We start from the raw sequence: 19,756 nt of genomic DNA, 5'->3' as shown, positions 1-19,756 counted from the left end.
CATATTACCATCATTTTCAATTGGAAAAAAACTATGATGTTAGATCTAATTATTTTACTATTCAAAATTGTTTTTATCGTAAGGTTTTAGATTTAAATATTGAGTATTCTAAACTTAATACTTGAATTTCAATATATTATAGAATATGATATGTGTTAATTTTATATTTAATTTAAAATTTTATATTTAAATATTTAATTTAATATTAATTAATTTTAAATTAAATACTTAACATAACATGAGAATTCAAATCCTAAATCCTAAACCAAAATCTTTTTTTCTTCTTATATCAAAAGCCTCGACACACTACAAAATTATTTGGTGCGTTTTATACGTGGAATTACCCTCTATTATTTCACGATTGCTAACTTGTCTCTGGTTTACATATAATGAAAGACAGTTGAGTGGTATTATTTCATATCTATTAAGTCTTAAATTATTTATAATCTTTATGTTAAAGTTGAATATCTTTATCTATTATTAATTGATATTACTAATTAATTTTAAATTTGATAATTAACAATTTCATAAGTAAGAAAGACTTTCATTAAAAAAAAAGTTTTTTTTAACATAATGTGATAATTGAAGTATATTTTTAGATGTTTTGCATGTTATAATTGAAGTGTTCAAATGTTTTCCTAAATGCTTGGATGTTGTAATTGGATTTTCCCATATTCCTTATTAAAATTACTTGATATCATCAATAGGAAATTGTCACAATTGTTTTTGAAATATTGTTTTTGAAGGATATTAATATCAAAAGCACAAGCAAAACATAGGAATTATATTTTTAAGTATAATATTGAAATATATAAAAAAACAAAAAAAAAATTTCATTTCATAAATCTAACCATCCTATGAAGTTCGAATCCTACCTTCAAATAGAAATATCAAATTGAAAAACTCAATTGATAATAATATTGAATGCTAAAATGTTACCAATTGTTTCCAAAAATAATTTGATTGGAATTTATTCTTACAATTTTCTTCTTCTTATTTTTTTTCTTTTTAAAGATGAATTATTATCATTCTCAATGTTTGTTCTTTATATATAAAATTTTTTTATACAAAACAATCTAAAAATAAAAATAATTATAAATATTTAAAATTTATTAAATATCATCTTTTAATAATAATTACATTACACGTGTATCTGTCTATCCCTGTATATTAAAGTTGTCCCCAATCCTCAATTTATTGCCAGAAATTTTACTGTTCATTTGAATGCCAAATCACAAAATAATTGCCACGTCACCTTAATTAATTAGTTATTTTATTGTCATATAAGCTTTTTTAATTAGCCACTTCATTATTACATCAAATTAAAACCCAATTAAATTAATAGATTCATCTCCTAAAAAGCAAAGAAAAAAGTAATAAAAATTTTGAAGGTCCAAACTTAGGGCTGCTGGAGCCAATGCCGACACTTGCGGTGGCCAAGACGGTGGCTAGAATGAAAAGAGAAAAACAGTGTAAAAATTTTTCACTTTTGCTAATGTAACGAGAAAATATCATTTCATTTTTTGGAAAAATTCACTCGAGCATAAAAAATAGCTCCAAAAACAAATAGTCATAATTTCTAATCCACATCAATTCAACCTTAATCAAGACATAAATTCAAGCTCAATCTAATACAATAAGCAAATGAGCACAAATAAGTACCTCTTTTTTAAATATTTGTAATTTTCTGTTGAACCTTGAATGGGTCTGAGAACTGACTTAGGTAACGAAGGCCCCTTTCCATTGTCCAAATTTTATGCCTACATGGGTGAGTGGGATGAACTTTGAATCGAATCACTGGTAGGGCCAAGAAAGGCGGAAGAGGGAGGTCGACGGGCTACTTTAACGGAGGGGGAAGGTGATATTTTGGACTGTTGAAAATTGAGTTTGTGAGTTGAGAGAGAGGAGATAGAGAACAGAGTTTGAGAGAGATGAGCCGTGAAAGATAGATGAGAGTGTGAAAGAGACGAGAAGGAAGAGAATAACATGGTTAAGACTTATGACTGGAAAAGACAAAGAGTTTAACGGTCTGTGGGCTACCAATAGAGACATGCATAGGGTGGGGAGGTGTTTTATTTTTGCGCAAATTCTTTTAATTTAGAGAATAATTTATTAATTGAAATTTTTTTTTAAAATTTTAGTAGGAAAAATATTAAGGGTAAAATTTTCTAAGAAAAAATTTAAAATTACAAATTTAAGAATTAGTATATCATAAATAGAGAAATTCTAAAAGAAAAAATTTGATGAAAATTGAAGGGATAAATTTTTTGTATAAGTTATATGAAATATAATTAAAATTAAATTGTTATATATTGATTTTATTATTTATTAATTTATGATTTTGTATTTAAATTTTAATATTTTTTTTTGGTTATGCCATTTATATTGTTGGTAATTTTTTTAGTATATTAGAATTGTTCTTATTATTATTCTTTTATAATTAAATAACAATTGAAAATGCCATTCAATATATAATAATTTAAAAGTAATTTACAATAAAAATTTTAAATCAATTAATGCGCCTAAAAATTAAATTATTTAATAGATTGAACATTTTAAAATTTATTACTCCTAAGATTAAAAACTACTCTAAATAAAAATTAAAAACTACATTTATCTCAAATAAATAAAAGATATGAAGTATCTCGAGAAAAAAAAAAGAAAAAAAAAACCCTAATAGGAATGTCATATTGAAAACTAAAAGTTTTTTAAACCATCTAATTAGTTGTTTTTTTTTTAATCTTCAATCTGCTTACAAAAAGAAATTCTATTTTTTTAATAGGTTTGTTAAATTTTTACTCATATCCACAACTCACATTTATAAAAATTTTATAACATCTTTCTATAAATATAAACGTGAGCTATTACTTAAATATGTAATAGATATTTGTTATGAAAATCAAATTTGAGTTGGCAATACATTTAATTGTACAAAATTTTTGCTTTTTAACTTTTTAGATTAGGATAATGTAGTTAAGCTGACAGTTTTAAATTTGATTACTTTACATATTATTAAGTTTAAATTTTAAATAATTTATATTTCATTAAAATAAAAAAAAAAATTTATGACCCGAAGCGAGCATAGGCGGGCTAATTTTCTAGTTAACATAAATTTCAAGTTTATCAAATGCTTTGTCTTCCTACTCATCCAACAATAAATCCAATCTAGCGCTCAAATTGACCATCGTACCCTTTAATGCCTAGAAGCAGTAAAGAGGCCAACGAATCGAAGTCTAACCAAAGGTCAAACACGTAGAAACATCAGCGGTAAAATAAAAGCAAACAAAACTAAATTTAACAAACCCTAGGTGGGACTATGAACTGTCTGTTTTCAGTATTTTTGGTCAACCGGTTAACCAGCAAACTCTCGATTAAAATATTCTTAATCCAGGCTTAAATCATTTTTATTGGAAAAACAAAAGTTTAAATCATTTATTTTGTTTTATTTTAATTTTCCTTTCTTTTTTATTTCTAAGTTTAAACCCCACACTCCACCCCGCTCACTTCACTCTCTTCGTTTCTTTTTGGTAGAGAAAACAAAAAACCAAACATTTCCTTCTTTTCTTCCTTCTAAGCTCTAAGAGATGTTTCTTTGAGCTTAGGAAAGGATAAAAAATCAGGTCAAAATTTCAATCTTTATACACATTCTTTTAATTCTATGTAATACGCATTTGCCATAGTTTCTTTTCTTTTTTTTTTACATTTTTTTGTTGTTGAAGTTCAAAGTATAATGATTCATAAGTCACCGAATCGATTTGGGTTTTCTTGGTTTTCTTCAATTTTTGAAAATTTTGAAGCTTTTAGGGAAATGGGTATTTAAGAAAATATGGGTTGAGTTCTTTTTGGTTTTTTGGTTTCAAGGATCTTGACTTTTTAGTTGAATCTTTTTTCAAACTACTTTATATTTGGAAACATTATTGAGACAGAAATTTTGTTTTCTTTCATTTTCTGGTTCTTGTTGTTGTCAAATTTGAATGTACATTATTGTTGATTGTTGATTGTGTCAAATGTTTTTGAATTTTGCATGTGTTACCCTGATTTCTGGTTGTTCTAGATTGCTATTTAAAGCCTTCATATGTAAATACTATAACCAAAATTTAGAAGGAAGCTTTCTTGTAAGATTTCAAATCTATGTTTTGTTTTCTAGATCCTAGGTTCTCAAAGATCTCAGATTCAATATTCCATTTGTTTCCTTTGATAAAGTTTTCAAGGTCTTTTCGTTTTAGTTTTTTACATTGTCTTAGCTTTTGATTTGTTTATTCTGTTCTTCTATGTGAGGGGGCAACCTTTTTAATTTGTTCATATTTCGGGATTTAAAATTATGTCTATATTGATAGGTGAAATGGGATTTCTCATAGAAAAAAACATTGAGGCAGGCAAATTTGTCTTACAAACAACTTGAAAGGACCAAACGTTCCCTAAATGCATCACCCGATTTACTATGTAGTAAGTGGTTTGGTGAAGTTATAGTAATTTCGTGTTCAAATCTGACAGAACAAATCATAAGTGTAAAGAGACATAGTTTGACAAATATTAGTATGGAGAACAATTATTTTGGATGGATATACCAATTTGTGTTCTTATTGTGAATTTGAAGTATATAAGGTTCTTTGTTGTGGCATTATCTCATCTGCCTGTGAGATTTATTATCTGACATTGCCATATCTTTTACCAATCTATGTTTAAGATATAAGTGTTAGTGAGATCTTGTTTTTTGATCTCCTTATTCTGATATTGACTTGGTATGATTTTGACCATTGATGCAGATTTCACTTTTCTAGCTTCACTTTAGTGCTCTGTCTTGTAATTCTCCAAGACTTGTAAAAATGAGGAAAGAAAATGTAGTTTCTGCTAATGTTGTAGCACTTAATGGTCGAATTACACGTGCTCGAGCGGCTGCATTGCACGCTTCTGGACAATTGCCACCTCTAAATGCACCTAATCAACCAGATCAGAAACGGGTTTTGCAAGCAAATACAAAAAGAACGGCCTTGGAAGAAAATAACATCAATGTACCTGAAAATGCAGGTCTTCAGTGTAAGAAGAGAGCAGTGCTTCAGGATGTCACTAATGTTTGCTCTAAAAATTCATATAATAAGTGCTTTAATGCAACCAAAATCCAGGTTAACATTCCATCCTTAGTGAATTATAATATCAGTTTAATTGTGGTCTTGCATGTATACTTTTTAAAAAAATATTATGGTATGCATATTCAATCTGTTCATGAAAACTGTCTTTAACTACTCAGATACCGTTGTACTTTCACCTGTTGATAGATATTTTTGTTGCAAAATAATAGAAACACAATACCACCTATTACTTAAGATTTATGATTTTGATATTGCCAGGCTAAGAGCAGCAAACGGGCTAGAAAAGGGCCAGCCATTGTGTCCAAAGTGGCCCCAGATGGAGTAGCACAAGTCCAGCCAACTCAAGCCAATTTACAAAAAGAACGTATTCAAGAGAATGCAAAAATAGAACCTAAATTAGAAGTTACATGCTCTGTTAATGTTAAAGGAGATGCTACTCTTCCGTTAAATAGCATAAATGATGGCATACATTGCCATTGGCTTGTAAATCAAAGTTCCACAAAGCCTTCACAACCCCAAAGTCCTCCAAGAAATGGTTAGCCTTCTCCTCTACCCTTATCTCCAAAGTTGATGATAAAGTGCTTATGAAAGAATGCATAATATTAGGTTTGGTCGGCATTGGGGAAAGTACATCGTGGAGAGAGAATTGTGTGCTTAACAATTGTGTTGGCATTTGAGTGCAACTGTTGACACCTATATTGATAGGTGATACAACTTATTGATATTAGGTGGGGTGATCAGCTCTATGAAAGGGCGAAATTGATTGTTCTCAGCTTTAATTTGAGGTGCTTTCAAAACCAAATAGTTGCTTCCTCCTATGTACAAAATGGGATTTCTTCTGAATGGAATAACTGACAATCTTTTGAAGAACATAAGCAACAAAGCTAAGCAATGACTGTTTATTTCCAAACACTAATCGAAGCAATACCCAAAAGATAGCTTTATAAATTTCTTGTTTTAGTTCGCTGTGTCATCCGTATCTAGTAAAATATAAAGTCTTGTGGAGACTTCTCATAGTAATACATTCGTAAAACTAATTGTCTTGGAACCTTAGTTGCAAGCAATATGTTTCTTTCCAGATTGGGAAATAAAATTTACATTGCATTGCTTGCTTTCTTGTTTTGGTAATGGTTATAAGCTGGAGATATAGCCATATAGGTTGACATATGCTTGTATTTTTTGTTTTATATAGCTTCATGCTGCAAATACTGACATTTTTGAAATGGTTACAGCAGAGAAGGTTAGCTTTTCTGGGACCTCAATAACATCTAATGATCCAGACTTTGTAGACATCGATTCAGATGAGAAGGATCTTCAACTTTGCAGCCTCTATGCCCCAGAAATCTATAACAACTTGCATGTTGCTGAGGTATGTGCTTTGGCTGTAATCTTATCTTTGTTTCGCTTTCATGTTCCCAATCCATTATTATTCCTCCCCTTAGATTTACGAAGCAACTAATGAATTTCATCCCCTGAACCGGCAAAATTGGTAACATGAGTAACTACTTCAAGCTCAATATAAATTATATGACTTGAATTTACTCATTTCTATCCCATAACATTTGTGGTTTCACTTCTGAATTCATACTTCAGTCAGGGAGTGAACAGGGACACTTTTTGTCTTTCTAGTGTCTTCCCCTTAGCTAGAACTTTTTATCCTTGCATTTGGTTTAATCTCTTTTTCTTTTTTCAGCTTGTCCGCAGGCCATATCCTAATTTTATGGAGACAATACAGCGAGATATCACTCAAAGCATGCGGGGAATTTTGGTTGATTGGCTTGTGGAGGTTAGTATAGTTCTGCTATCTAGTTATTGTTTAGTTGCATAAAATGTAGTCATTGAAGTTAGGCTTTTAGATTTTTAACTATCAAGTACAAACAGGCATTCCCCATTTAATTTTGGTCCACAAAATATTTCTGGCTATGATACACAAATACATTGTCAAATGTCATCTTGGGGCAACAGTGTTTATGGTGTGGATATGAAAAATGTTTTGCTAGTTATTTATTATTGCTCCTGATGTATATCAACATTAAAAGGTATTAACTTTTTGATACAGATAAATGCTTGCCTTTGGTTGAAAACCATTGGTATATTTTTAGCTGTTTATAATAGCTATTCAATGACAGAATTCTTTTGTTTGTTTCCAAGACAAATGTTAAATGGAAGTACCATCTTGGTTTCAGGTATCTGAAGAATATAAGTTGGTGCCTGACACACTTTACCTCACAGTGCATCTAATTGATTGGTTTCTCTCTCAAAATTACATAGAAAGACAGAGACTTCAACTTCTTGGGATCACTTGCATGCTGATAGCCTCGTAAGCTTTCGCATCCATAGCAGAGATTGTTGCATGATTGCTTTTTAGTCAAAAATCAAAAATTTTAGTTTGTATTTAGTACTACAAATACATTAGATGTTGCAATTAAAAAATAAAAATGAACAACAAGGAATCTAAATAATCATCGTTTATGCTAAGTACTGCTATGCCATAGTCTTGCCTCACACTGATAGTGATGTTGTGAAGAAGATAGTTGTCGCATAATGGCAACATTTAAAAGTTAAAAAATATGATCACAGTGCCTCAGAGACAGTCCAAAATTCGAACGATTAGAAAAGTTTCCTGTCAAGTTTGACAAATGGCAATCTTGCAAGCAGGGGAAAGTAATCCCGTACTGTTGTCATATCAGAGCCTTAAACTTATTCTTGTGTGAATGTTAATTTAATCATAATGAGCCTAGTTGGGTAGTATACTTAAATGATTTAATCTCAGAGCTTTGAAGATTACAATGGTGCATTCATCATGAAATAACTTCTGCATTTGCTTTCCTATTGTAATTCTAACATTAGTTTCCCTTTATCCTTGAAGCAAGTATGAGGAAATATGTGCACCTCGTGTAGAAGAATTTTGCTTCATCACAGACAACACTTACAATAGAGAGGAGGTATGTCATTGTTATTTCATTAACATGCATCTACTTAAGCATTCGTGATATTTTTGGTATATCCTGTTACTATTTCTCTTTTGGTCTCTATTTTGCACATAGTTTTTACTTTGTGCTGTAGGAGATTTTGTCAACAATTCAGTGAATAGGTGAGAACATGGGGCATGGATTGCTTTTGGTGTCTTTGTTCAGAGCAAAAGGACCAATATAGGGTAAAAAGCTTAAAAAAGAGAAGAATTATGTAGCTTGAAACTGGAATTTTTCTGACTTTAAAAAAAAAAAGAGTTGGGAAGAGTGCGTGGTATTCTGGTTGTTTCTTTCTTTTCTTTTTCCTGGTGGCTATTAAATGACTTTTAAAAGTTTTTGACCCAGGTTTTCTGCATTGGTAGTACTTAGGTTCTAGCTTTGATCTTGAGCTAAATAAAATGGGGTTCTTAAGGGTCCACAACAGCTATATTTGGGCCCACGCTTGTTCATATATGTATACATATAAAAGTATATGTTTTTGCTTATGTATGCATGCACCCTTGCATGTAGCTATGTATTATACTTTGCATGTAAATGCTGTGCTAATGAAATTGATAGGGTCACCTGGATAGAACTAAAATGAGCCAACTGAGGTTTAAATCTGGATTATATTTTACTATATTCTGCCTTCTTCCCTTGTCCACATACTTTTAGTTACGTTGCTTACTAAAAGAAATTGGCAGGTGCTAAAACTGGAGAGTCAAGTATTGAAGTATTTTGGTTTTCAAATATTTGCACCTACCGCAAAAACTTTTCTCAGGTATTTTAGGCTTTAGCCCAATCCAGATATCCAATGTATGCATATGAAATACTGATACTCTTAAAATACTCTATTATGTCCTAATTCTCTTTCTTGCATAAATTGCTGGTTTTTAGGAGATTCCTAAGGGCAGCACAAGCTTCTTACAAGGTAACATATTTAGTTTGGGGTAAAATTGGTCTTAATTCAGGTGGCACCAACTACCAAGTTTCTTTTATTTTAGCATATGACTGAATTTTCTGCACCTAATTGTCAGTTGCAGAGCCCTAGCATAGAACTGGAATACTTGGCAAACTATCTAGCAGAACTGACACTAATTGACTATGGTTTCTTAAATTTTGCCCCTTCTATCGTTGCTGCATCAGCTGTATTTCTTGCCAGATGGACTTTGGATCAATCATGTCACCCATGGGTCAGAACTCTATTCATCGGTCCTTCATTTGGTTCTATTGTATACATCTAGCGCTTTAACTTTATTTTACTTTCTGGCAGAATCCAACTCTTGAACACTACACCGCCTACAATGTATCAGATCTCAAAACCACAGTTCTTGCATTACAAGATTTACAGCTGAACACCAATGGTTGTCCTCTAAATGCCATTCGCCTGAAATATAGGCAACAAAGGGTAATAGATTCTTTGAACTTGTATTATACTCGATTGATTATGATTGTCGATTTGCATCTTGGAAGACTTTTATAAGAACTGTAGTAATATTGATTCAAGTGTTTCCTAAGATATTCTCTAATGAGCTTGTTGTTATACAGTTTAAATCCGTGGCAACCTTTTCTTCTCCAAAACTGCTTGAAACACTATTCTAAGAAAAAAACCTGGCCACTTCCTGATGACTTCAAGGGGCTGCTAACCAGATAACACACTTTTCAGGTGGAAGTTCCCTCTAAATTTTGCCATTTCTCATGAGGTTGCACCTAATCTACAATGTTCATATTCTAACCTCTTCATTCATGTTCAATCCTGTCCATAAATTCTTACAACTCAGGTTTTGGTTCTTCCAAAACTGTATCGTCAAGCTCAAATTTTAATTATCTAACTGTTGATATGTTGTTAAATTTAAACTAGCATAATAGTACTGTGACTGAGACTAATTTGTTCAATTGTAATGTTTGTAAGAGGAGAAATATGTAACCGGCTACATGTAAGGCTGACAGATGAAGCCTCAATTGAAAGAGCTGCTTTTTCTTTCTAACTTTAAGTTACTATAATGTTATTCCTTTAGAATGCCTTCTGGTGTTTGCTTATTGAGATTTTCTTGGTTCGTAGGGTTATGACTTGTTACTGTAAAGTGAATTTTTATCATTTAAGAAGTAATATTTAGCATAAGAAGTGATAGATATTTAGCATGTATGCGATTTAAATTTTAGTATTTTTAACTTTTTTGTTTTATGTCAAACTATAACTTTTTTTAAAAAATTAATAATTTATTAATAATTATAAAACTGGTTAGTATGAAATATTATTTGGAATGTGATTGTTCACACACAAACAATAATAATACTAACAATAATACATTTAAATCTACATATTTTCAAAAATAAAATCTGTATCATTTCCTTTGAAAATTTTAAAAATATTGTCTTTTTTTTTTTTAATTTTTACTTTTGCAAATAAAAAAATGAAAGAGTGAAACTTGAAATCTTTGCTATATTTTTGAACAAAGATTTGGAAATTAAAATGATTTCTAAGTAGAGATAGCATCGGGGTAGGTTCTGCTTATTTTAAATCCGATCTGATTTTATGTGTTATTAAATTTGAATTTGATCTTTTTTAAAATTTTTTTATTTTTTTATATCTGAATTCGATCTCGATCTTATCTCAAATTAATAAATTATTATTTTTTAAAATATAAAATATTATTATTTTAAATATAAATATTTAAAAATATCATTATTTAAAATATATATAAATAAAAAATTAAATAATTAATTAAAAAATAATTTTTTATATAATATCGGGTTGTGTCAGATTTGTCTAAAACTCAAATTCGATTTGATTTAATCCGAAATTCGAATTTCAAAAAAAAAAATTAATCTCATAAAATCGAATCAAATCGAAACTCGTCGGAAATAAATTAAATTACCGACCTTTTTCTCATGTGCAAGAATTTGTATGAAAACAGAAAAAAAGGCAAATTATCCACCCCATAAAAAGAAAAAAAAAAAACCTATATAAATAGGCCTAAAAGCTAGTCTCACATTATAAACACTGGTCATTTTATATTTCAATGTTTCAAACATGGGGCGTTTGATTTATTGATAACTGAATTTATAATATTTTAAAAATTGAATTCAAAATTTTTATTTTTAAAAATTTGTACCTTTGCACAATTTTTTTATCAAAATTTACAGTAATGTGAATGTACGAAAGAAATGTGAGAAAAATTAAAATAAAAAAATTAGAACACGTCACTATTCTCTTGCTTTTACGAAAAGAGAAAGAAAATAAAAATGGAGGAAAATATGAAATTTAAGCGTGTATCTTATTTAATAAGTTGGATTTGCATTCTTTTTTTAAATAAAAAAATAATAATAATAATAAACCAAAAAACAAGGAGAGGAATGCTGATATTGTCATGGTTTGGACCGTCCGTTTGTGTCTTTTGAAAGAGCAAACTGAGAACTACCAACCGCTTTTCTTTCGTCCACCTTCTATCTCTCCCGAGAGAGAAAAAAAGGGTGGCTTTCACTACGATGACGCCATGGCAAGCCACCAGCTTGCATTCTTATAAATTATAATAATAAAAATTGCCATTATCGAAATCAAAGTGTTACTAGTTTTTTTTTCCCGGAAGCAAAAAAATCAAAAGATATATACAAATTAAACTATTAGTAATAAATTTAAATAATTATAGGAAAATTAAAACCATAATTTGAATAATAAAAATAATATTTTTTTTAATTTTACTTTTTAAATGGAGGAATGAAGAGTTGTGAATGTGAATATGTGATCTCAATTTCCTTCCTGTCCATATATATCTACAGTACCCTTCTCGGCGTCATGTTAATGGGGTCACTTCGATGTTTTTATTTTTGCAAAACATTATTATTTCAATGCTTGCTGGCCATCCAATTTAGCAGTTCATGCCCTATACGAAAGAAACAACAGTATCCAAGATGTTACCTCAATATTCATCTTAGTTTATGGTGGGAAATGCATAATCATTGAGACCAAAATAAAAAAAAAAAAAGTAATAATCAGGATTTTAATCATTTGATTTATTAATTCCTATGTATAAATGTTGAAAAGGGCATATACAATCATGGCAACAGTTGAATTTTGGTTGTAATTGGTTGATCAAATCATGAACCTCCTAAGTTTGATTATTAAACACGTCATTGAAAACCATGGTTGTAGTTAAATCTGTCAGTAGACTATGATCAATATTAAAATTTGTCATTATACTTTAATTTTATTCAAATTTTCACTATATTTTTAACATTGTTGATTTTTAGACAAAAAAATAAAGAAAATGAAATATTAAATATTTTACAAATGCAAGGGGTAAATTTTCATAAATTTTGTTATTTTTTTAAAAATAAAATAACAAAATACATAGTCACAAAATTTAATAAAATTAAAGTGCGACAAAATTCAATACTAACATATAATATAATGACAAATTTGGTTATAATCATTTTTCATTCTCAATTTCTTAAGCACAAGCATCCTTGAATCACACATCAAGAAGTAAATTAAACGACTCATATAATTCAATATAACATCAAATCATCCAAACATTTGATATGTATCCAAATAAAAAAGTTGGGTACAAAATTTTCTTCTCCAAGTTATAATGCTAAAAAGAATCAATTAAGATGTGTTGAAAGTATTACAATTCATGTGCTGTATCTCAAAGAGAAGAGAAAAAAAAAAAAAGAAGATAAACCTGAATTTAGATGTGGAGGAAAAAGCCGACAACATCAATTGCACCAGGACTTAATGGTGCAACTTAAAGAAAATTACAGGCACGTATCTCTTATTTATTTTTTCTTTCATTTGACTCCCTACATAATCAAAAACTCTGCCCACCATGATCATCAATGGTGGAAGAAAACAAGAGCCTCTGTAATCATTCCTTTTTTGGATGCTTAATTAAGGCTTCTTTCAGTTGTGCTTGCGCATTTTGGAGGTGTCCTTGGAGCTGCATCAACAATAATTACCACAATTAATCAGATTTGAACATTTTATAAGTACCAAAAATCAGGAAAAAAAAAAAAAACATAAAAAGAGCAAAAATTATTACTAATAATAGAATTTAATTTTTACCTAATCCGATTGCCTCTGAGCTTTTCTTTAACCTAAGACGTCTGCATGATTCAACAAACATTCTGATAAAAAAAAAAAAGAAAACATTATTAGTATTAGTATTTAAGAGAAAATTAATAGGTTAAAGGCATTTTTGGAAACTTACTGCCATGGTACATCTCCAACCAACATCCAATCTCCATCCTTGTCCTCATAAGTGGGCACATACTCAATTCCATTCATATGGTCTATTATTTTCTTCTCATTCAAATAATTCCCTGTAAAAAATATATATTTAAAGACCAAATTACCCCTTATATTTTTAAAAAACTGCGACCATTAAAAGAGAAAAAAAAAAAAAAATACAGATGTGATAAAAAGTTTACTTACTTATGGTGAAACACGAGAACATTTGTTCAAGGGAACTTAACAGCTGCTGATAACTATCGTACATCTCAAGATCAACTTTCCTTAAATATGGAGCTCCATCCACTGCCACCTTTACATATTTGCAACTCGTCATTGCGTTCTTTCTAAAGCCTCTCACCGGTGGCCAACCCTCCACTTGCACCCTATACTCATCAATATTACAATCTTACAATCTTACTTTCAATATGATTCTAATCTTTTACTAACTATCAATTTGTTTTAGCTACCAGAAATTACTTAACCAATACGATTAAATTAATAATTTTAAATATGATAAAATTATATAATATTAAAATGATATGAAAATATAAAAATGATGTGATTTAAAATTTTAATAAAAATTATATATTAATTTAATTAAAAAATATATCTTATGTTTAATATATTGATATAAATTATAATCTAATAAATTTTTTATATATTTAAAATAAAATAAATATAATATAAATATACAAATTATCTCATCTAAGTGCGACCTAATGCTAAAATTCAATATTTTATCGTTCTGATTCGAAAAAATGGATAAATTTAGAGAAAAACATGATTGAGTTTCGTAACTTACTTTGAAACGGGAGAGTTAGCTGCTTCCTGGACATCAATCTGGGACTGACCACAATCCTTGTCACCAAAGTTAAGATCAACGGTTTCAAAAAATCCACGTTTATTGCCCAACTTAGCTTCACCATCAGATGTTACCCTAGACTTCCCTGGCAACCCTAAAGTCAACTCGGTAGCCTCAAAATTCAAGTCGGCGGCATCATTTTCCGGCGAAATTTTCCCGTTGTCAGGTGACATTTCCTTTCCTCGAAAGTTTCAGAACTTGTTGCTAGCGGAAGCAAAAACAAATGCAGGTTGCACAAAATTATTGACCGACACGTTTGTCTTGGTTTGGCGTTATATTATATAATAAATATGAAAAAGCAAGAAAGAATCTAACAGCCAAAAACATGGAATCAGTCCTGAAAGACACGTGTTCATAAAAAGAGCGGCTGTGATTTGTCCATGTAGGTGACAGGAATTATAGGACGGGATACGTGTGCGTGTTTGTGTCTGATTTGTGGACTTTATTCAGTGTTGTTATTAGGATAGTAAAAAGATACGCTGTGATTGTGTGAATCCTCCACTTCCATTTGATTATTGCAAAAAAAAAAAAAAAAAGACTGTAAGTTTTTTAGTGAATTGTTTGAAATTTAAAAATTTGATTCGATTAAATTTTAGTAAATTTATATTTGAAAATTATTTTATTAAAAAATAGACCTTAAACCCTAAAATTTTAGTTAATAATGTTTTATTATAAATAAAAGTAAATAACTTAAAATTTTGAACAAAAACTGGCAAACTCAGTACTAATTATGGAAATGAAGAAGTAGCTATGAACTTGGTTAGAAATGGACTCTTTTTTCTTTTCTGGAATTATTTCAATTTGTTGATCAAATTTCAATTCTACTTTTTGACCAAAAAAGGTTCGAATTGCATAGTAATAGTTCATTAACTGAAATCTCTTTTGATTTCAAAGAGATGATAAGAAAGTATTGGTCAAATTAATCACATTTCTTTATTATTTCCTTAAATAAAGTTGCTCTTTGGGGAATTATCAATTTTATTTTATCTACTGTAAAGGAGAAAGGGAATAAATTTGTTAGGGTTCAAACTCCCACAATTTTTCCTTTTAAGTTGTAAAGAATGTAGGTGTTTTTGATGAAATTTTCATATGCTACTAATCAATCTCTTTTCTTTTTTACCAGACACCATTAATTTTCTTTAAGATTCAACTTTCCACCAAAAGGATCAATTTTTATTCCTTTAAGCAAAGTTTTTTTTTCTTTTTGTTTTTTAAGTTAAAACCTAACACCAAAACCATACTTAAAATTTTTCACTGATCACCATAGTGAAAAATGGATAGTTGAGATGTCACTTAAAAATAATAAAAAATAAGAATACAATTAATTTTTTTATAAAAGAAATAGTTGTCTATGAATAAGAAAATTATTGAAATTTAAATCTAAAATATGTTAAATATTTTTTTAAATAATTAAATTAAATTAGAATTCATAATACAATTAATATTAAATACTTCAATTTATTTTTATCAATAATAAAATAATAAAAGAAAATCAATGGCGAAAATTGTGAAGTTTAAATTCTCATTAGCACGGACCCACACGGAAAATACATGTGAAAAATAGAGGCAAAGACACAGAATCAAAGAGAACGAAATTTATGGGACCCACTATGTTGGGGTTTTTGGAGTACAAGTCAACTTTACGTGAGAGACAACGCCCTCTTGGGTCCCACGGCTTCCATGTGAATATGTTTCTTTGTCGGCTAATTGAAAAATTCTTTTATATAATTTAAAAACATTTTACAATATTATTGAAATGACAATTGAATGCTTGATTTAGATTCGAATTATTTTTATTCGGATTTAAAAATTATTTTTAATTAAAAATGAATGGTTTCCAATTATTTTAATTGGATATTATTTTGAGTTCTATTGAGTTTAAATAATTTTGAGCTATTTAAAATATTTAAATTCAAACTTAATTTATATTGATTTGATGTATTTTTTTTAAAATTCTAAATAGTTTAAAGATTTTCTTATCATTTAAACAAAACTTCATCAATAGTAATATTTTATTTGGAGAGATCAATATTATTGGTATCAAATTTCGAGTTAAGAGGTAAAATATTGAAAATATAAAAGAGAGAAAAAGAGCGATTAGGAGTGAGCATAAATTGGTTCAAACCGACTTAACCAATTAAAATTATAAAATATGGTCATTTCGGTTCGGTTTAGTCGATTTTCGGTTATAATCGATTTTAAAATAGCTTAAATTAGTTAAATCGATTGGTTATCGATTTTTAAAATTGATAACCGAATTAACCGAATTAATCTAATTAATCAATTTTATAATAACTAAGGGTAAATATGTAAATTTTTCTAAAAAAACCCTAAATTTAACTTACTTTTTTTAATTTACCCACCCACGCCGTTTTTCCTTTCTGCTCTTTGCTCCCGTCAATCTGTTGCATCTTACCGTGCCTTTGCTCTTTGCAGTTTGCATTCCCTCAATCTCTTGCATTTTTGCCTCCCTCCTACTCTCTTGCTTAGCTGCTTGCCTCTTAATCTCTTGCTCCCTCTAATTTTCTACAGACAGTTGTAGAGATCGATCTGCCCAAGACGCCATTGTAAGTTCTTAAATCCTAATTACTTTTATTTTTTCTTTTAGCATGACACTATGTCTTTGTTTAGAGCTGTATTCTTCTTATATGGTCTAAGCTAAAGTATAAAAGGTGCCAACCCAAACCCCAACCCCAGGGTGTGCCCACGGTAATGAAATAGAAGCTTCATTTTTTTTTGCTGGTATTTTTCAGTACCTTTGACAAAATGAAATAGAAGCCCCATTTTCTTTCCTGGGCTTTGGCAGAATGTGTAAGGGTGCGGGAGGTTTTATCAGAGATGTTTTGGAGAAATGGTTTGTGGTTGTCTTTCAAGATTACAAGAAAAAGAGTCTTTCTATACTAATTCGTATTAGCTTTCGCTGCTTCTAGCTCATCGACGGGCTCATTTTGGCCACTCTATTTTAACCAATCTAGCATCATTGTGCCCTATCACTACCACTTCCAGTCTACCCTATTGAGTGCCACTCATCACTACTACTTCCAATCAATATAATGTTTAGATTGCTCACATTATTAAGAAAACTCTTTTGCAACAACTTCTGATTCAACCCATCTTGAACCTCTAGGCATTGAAGCTGTCGTAATTTTCTCCCATCAAAAACTAAAAAAAAAACTCCCATTATACAAAGTGTCGAAATGGGTTTTAATTTAATTTAAAAGAAGAGGCCAATAAGAGAGATACATATGAGGGCTCATTCTTGCTTTCTTGGCATCGGGCTTCTTGGAGATAGAAGAAGAGAGCTTAAAAGTTGAGATTTGAGATTCTTTGGGTTTGGAATTCTGTAAAAATAAGCGTAGTTTATGGTTGAAAGAAAAGAGTAAAGCTTTTACATTGAAGTTGAAGAAGAAGTGTTTTACTGTTTTGTAATGTTAAAAAAATATTGGTATGGCAATATGGTAATGACGTGGACTAAGATGATTCGAGGATGGTCCCACAACTCACGAGCGAAAGACAAAAATCAACGAATGGAAGAGAGCTAGACGATACCCTCTTGTTGTAAGTGAGCAGATGATTTCTCCTTAACATCATAGAAGATGATTTTTTTTATAGCAGACTTTTTTTTTTCCAAAGGAATGAAAGTACTTACTTAATAGAGTAAGGGAGTTAGAATGTGCTTTGGTTCACAGGTTTGGTGGTATATCCCTATATAGATAGGCTCTGTAGATTAATACAGGGAATTGGGGAATAAATAGTTTAAGTGATTTACACCTCGAAGTAGAGTGTGTAAATACTGGATGCATACATAGAGAAATAAGTTTAAAACACAACTATTCAAGAATAAAGATTTTAAAGAAGTCTATTGTCAGAGATCTAGCACTTTTAAGTTTTAACTTTCTTACTAGATCTAGCAACTAATTAATCTAAATTATGCTAGATACTTAAATCAAAAGTTAAAATAAATTAGCCTAAACTATGCTAGACACTTACATTGTTTGTTGATAAAATAAACAACTAATATATAGTTTGATCAACAAACTATTTCATTATTAGAATATCCAATGTGTTCAATAATTGTGTGACTATTACTTTATTATTTTTTCATTATTTGAATATAATTTTATTTTTATTTATTATTTTAATATAATATAATTATTTATTTTTTATTGTTTGGATATAATTTGATCACTTATTTTTTTTTTTTCTTTGAAGATGTCAAATGAAGTGAATAATATGATTTTGGATTCTACACCTAATCAAACACAATTGGCCTCTTAACTTCCTGCATATGATGAGGTAACAAAAAGTGAAACTGTAAATTTCAAAGTGATGAGACGAGCATCTAAGCCATGGTCAGAGGTATGGGACCACTTTACTAAATTTGTTAATGAGGAAAGTAATCGTAAAGCTATGTGTAATTGTTGTGACAGAGATTTTTTTGCTGATCCTAAAAAGAATGGAACCACCGCTTTAAAGAATCACATGAATTCTTGTAAAAAGCTTCCTCGTGTTAGTGGGGATGATGGTATTCAAACAGAATTGGTGTTGCCGTTAGGAGGAGTGGAATCTTTAGGCACTTGGAAATTTAATCAAGATGTTGTTAGAAAAGCTGTAGCTAAAATGATCATTCTAAATGAGTTACCATTTAGATTTGTGGAGTCAGAAGGATTTAGGCATTGCATGTCCTAGATTTCATGTACCATCACAATGGACAGTTGCTAGGGATTGCTATTAGCTTTATATTGATGAAAAGACTCATTTGAAGCAATTCATGAAATCATTTTTCACAAGAGTATCTCTTACCACTGACACATGGACCTCATTACAAAAGGTCAATTATATGTGTCTTACAGCTCACTTCATAGACAAATATTGGAAACTAAATAAAAAGGTATTAAATTTTTATCCCATTTCTAGTCATAAAGGTGAAGCTATTGGTAAGACGGTTGAAAAATATTTGCGTAATTAGGAGATTGATAAGATTTTTACTGTTACAGTTGATAATGCTAGTTCTAATGATGTTGCAATTGCATATTTAAGAAAAAAATTTAACAATGCTGGAACTAGTATTTTTGGGAGGCCAATATCTTCATTTGAGATGCATTGCACATATTGTTAATCTTATTGTTTGTGATGAATTGAAAGAAATGAATGAAACAATTGCTCGTGTTAGAGGGGCAATAAGATATATGAGACAATCACCTTCCAGGTTAGTTTAAAGAGTGTATTGTGAATGAACATATTCAAAGTAAAAGTTTATTGTGTTTGGATGTTAGCACTAGATGGAATTCTACTTATTTGATGTTGGACACAACTCAAAAGTTTGAAAGGGCATTTGATGCATTTGATGATGTTGATCCTTATTATAGAGGTGAGCTTTTGATGAGAGACGAGGTACCCGATCAAAATGATTGGGCAATTATTAGAAAGTTTTACCTTTTCTTGCAACAATTTTATGATCTCACCGTGAAAGTTTCAGGTACTTCTTACATCACATCTAATACTTTTTTTTATGATATATGTGATGTTTATTCCACTTTGCAAGAATGGCAATTAAATCCTGATGTTAAGTTGAATGCAATGGCAAGGATAAATATGATAAGTATTGGGGAAATATAGA

The 19,756-nt window shown here is 29.8% G+C and overlaps 3 protein-coding genes across 7 annotated transcripts; 2 read left to right on the top strand and 1 right to left on the bottom strand.

The window, feature by feature from the left end:
• The first annotated feature begins 3,306 nt into the window (after positions 1-3,306).
• LOC111278550 (cyclin-A2-4-like) lies at positions 3,307-10,032 on the top strand. Of its 5 annotated transcripts, none has more exons than XM_089764635.1 (12): positions 3,307-4,446; positions 4,767-5,123; positions 5,349-5,625; positions 6,326-6,459; positions 6,784-6,876; positions 7,277-7,410; positions 7,960-8,035; positions 8,746-8,822; positions 8,939-8,972; positions 9,079-9,234; positions 9,315-9,449; positions 9,590-10,027. In XM_089764635.1, exons 2-12 carry the CDS (start codon positions 4,827-4,829, stop codon positions 9,641-9,643), a joined length of 1,467 nt encoding a protein of 488 aa, XP_089620761.1. In that variant the 5' UTR covers positions 3,307-4,446; positions 4,767-4,826; the 3' UTR covers positions 9,644-10,027. The 5 variants fall into 5 exon arrangements, with proteins under 5 accessions (XP_089620761.1, XP_022720887.2, XP_089620760.1 ...); XM_022865152.2 differs by having other exon boundaries at positions 3,504-3,620; positions 6,323-6,459; positions 9,590-10,032; XM_089764634.1 differs by having other exon boundaries at positions 3,504-3,620; positions 9,590-9,789.
• Positions 10,033-12,528: 2,496 nt separating this feature from the next.
• LOC111278559 (auxin-responsive protein IAA1-like) lies at positions 12,529-14,404 on the bottom strand. Its single transcript, XM_022865161.2, has 5 exons — positions 14,077-14,404; positions 13,476-13,657; positions 13,252-13,363; positions 13,107-13,168; positions 12,529-12,981 (listed from the first exon to the last, which is right to left on the bottom strand). The coding sequence occupies exons 1-5, from the start codon at positions 14,307-14,309 to the stop codon at positions 12,929-12,931; spliced, it is 642 nt and encodes a 213-aa protein (XP_022720896.2). The 5' UTR covers positions 14,310-14,404; the 3' UTR covers positions 12,529-12,928.
• A 4,061-nt stretch (positions 14,405-18,465) lies between these two features.
• LOC149517340 (zinc finger BED domain-containing protein DAYSLEEPER-like) lies at positions 18,466-18,825 on the top strand. Its single transcript, XM_089765168.1, has one exon. It carries the CDS (start codon positions 18,466-18,468, stop codon positions 18,823-18,825), a length of 360 nt encoding a protein of 119 aa, XP_089621294.1.
• Positions 18,826-19,756: the final 931 nt, after the last annotated feature.

Source organism: Durio zibethinus, chromosome 8, assembly GCF_047325235.1.
Source record: "Durio zibethinus cultivar Kanyao isolate XHJ-2024 chromosome 8, ASM4732523v1, whole genome shotgun sequence".
NCBI lineage: Eukaryota > Viridiplantae > Streptophyta > Magnoliopsida > Malvales > Malvaceae > Durio > Durio zibethinus.
Note: the sequence above shows the minus strand (reverse complement) of the source record. Positions and strands in the feature narration are given on the sequence as shown.

Excerpts from the sequence above, each read along its gene's own strand:
- LOC149517340 (XM_089765168.1), top strand. The coding sequence starts at position 18,466 with ATGAGACGAGCATCTAAGCCATGGTCAGAGGTATGGGACCACTTTACT.
- LOC111278550 (XM_022865152.2), top strand. The coding sequence starts at position 4,827 with ATGAGGAAAGAAAATGTAGTTTCTGCTAATGTTGTAGCACTTAATGGT. Across the intron at positions 5,626-6,322 it reads CCAAAGTCCTCCAAGAAATG|CAGAGAAGGTTAGCTTTTCT; the intron begins GTTAGCCTTCTC and ends AAATGGTTACAG. Across the intron at positions 8,823-8,938 it reads ACCGCAAAAACTTTTCTCAG|GAGATTCCTAAGGGCAGCAC; the intron begins GTATTTTAGGCT and ends GCTGGTTTTTAG.
- LOC111278559 (XM_022865161.2), bottom strand. The coding sequence starts at position 14,309 with ATGTCACCTGACAACGGGAAAATTTCGCCGGAAAATGATGCCGCCGAC. Across the intron at positions 13,364-13,475 it reads GTTCTCGTGTTTCACCATAA|GGAATTATTTGAATGAGAAG; the intron begins GTAAGTAAACTT and ends TATTTTTTACAG. Across the intron at positions 13,169-13,251 it reads GTTGGAGATGTACCATGGCA|AATGTTTGTTGAATCATGCA; the intron begins GTAAGTTTCCAA and ends TTTTTTTATCAG.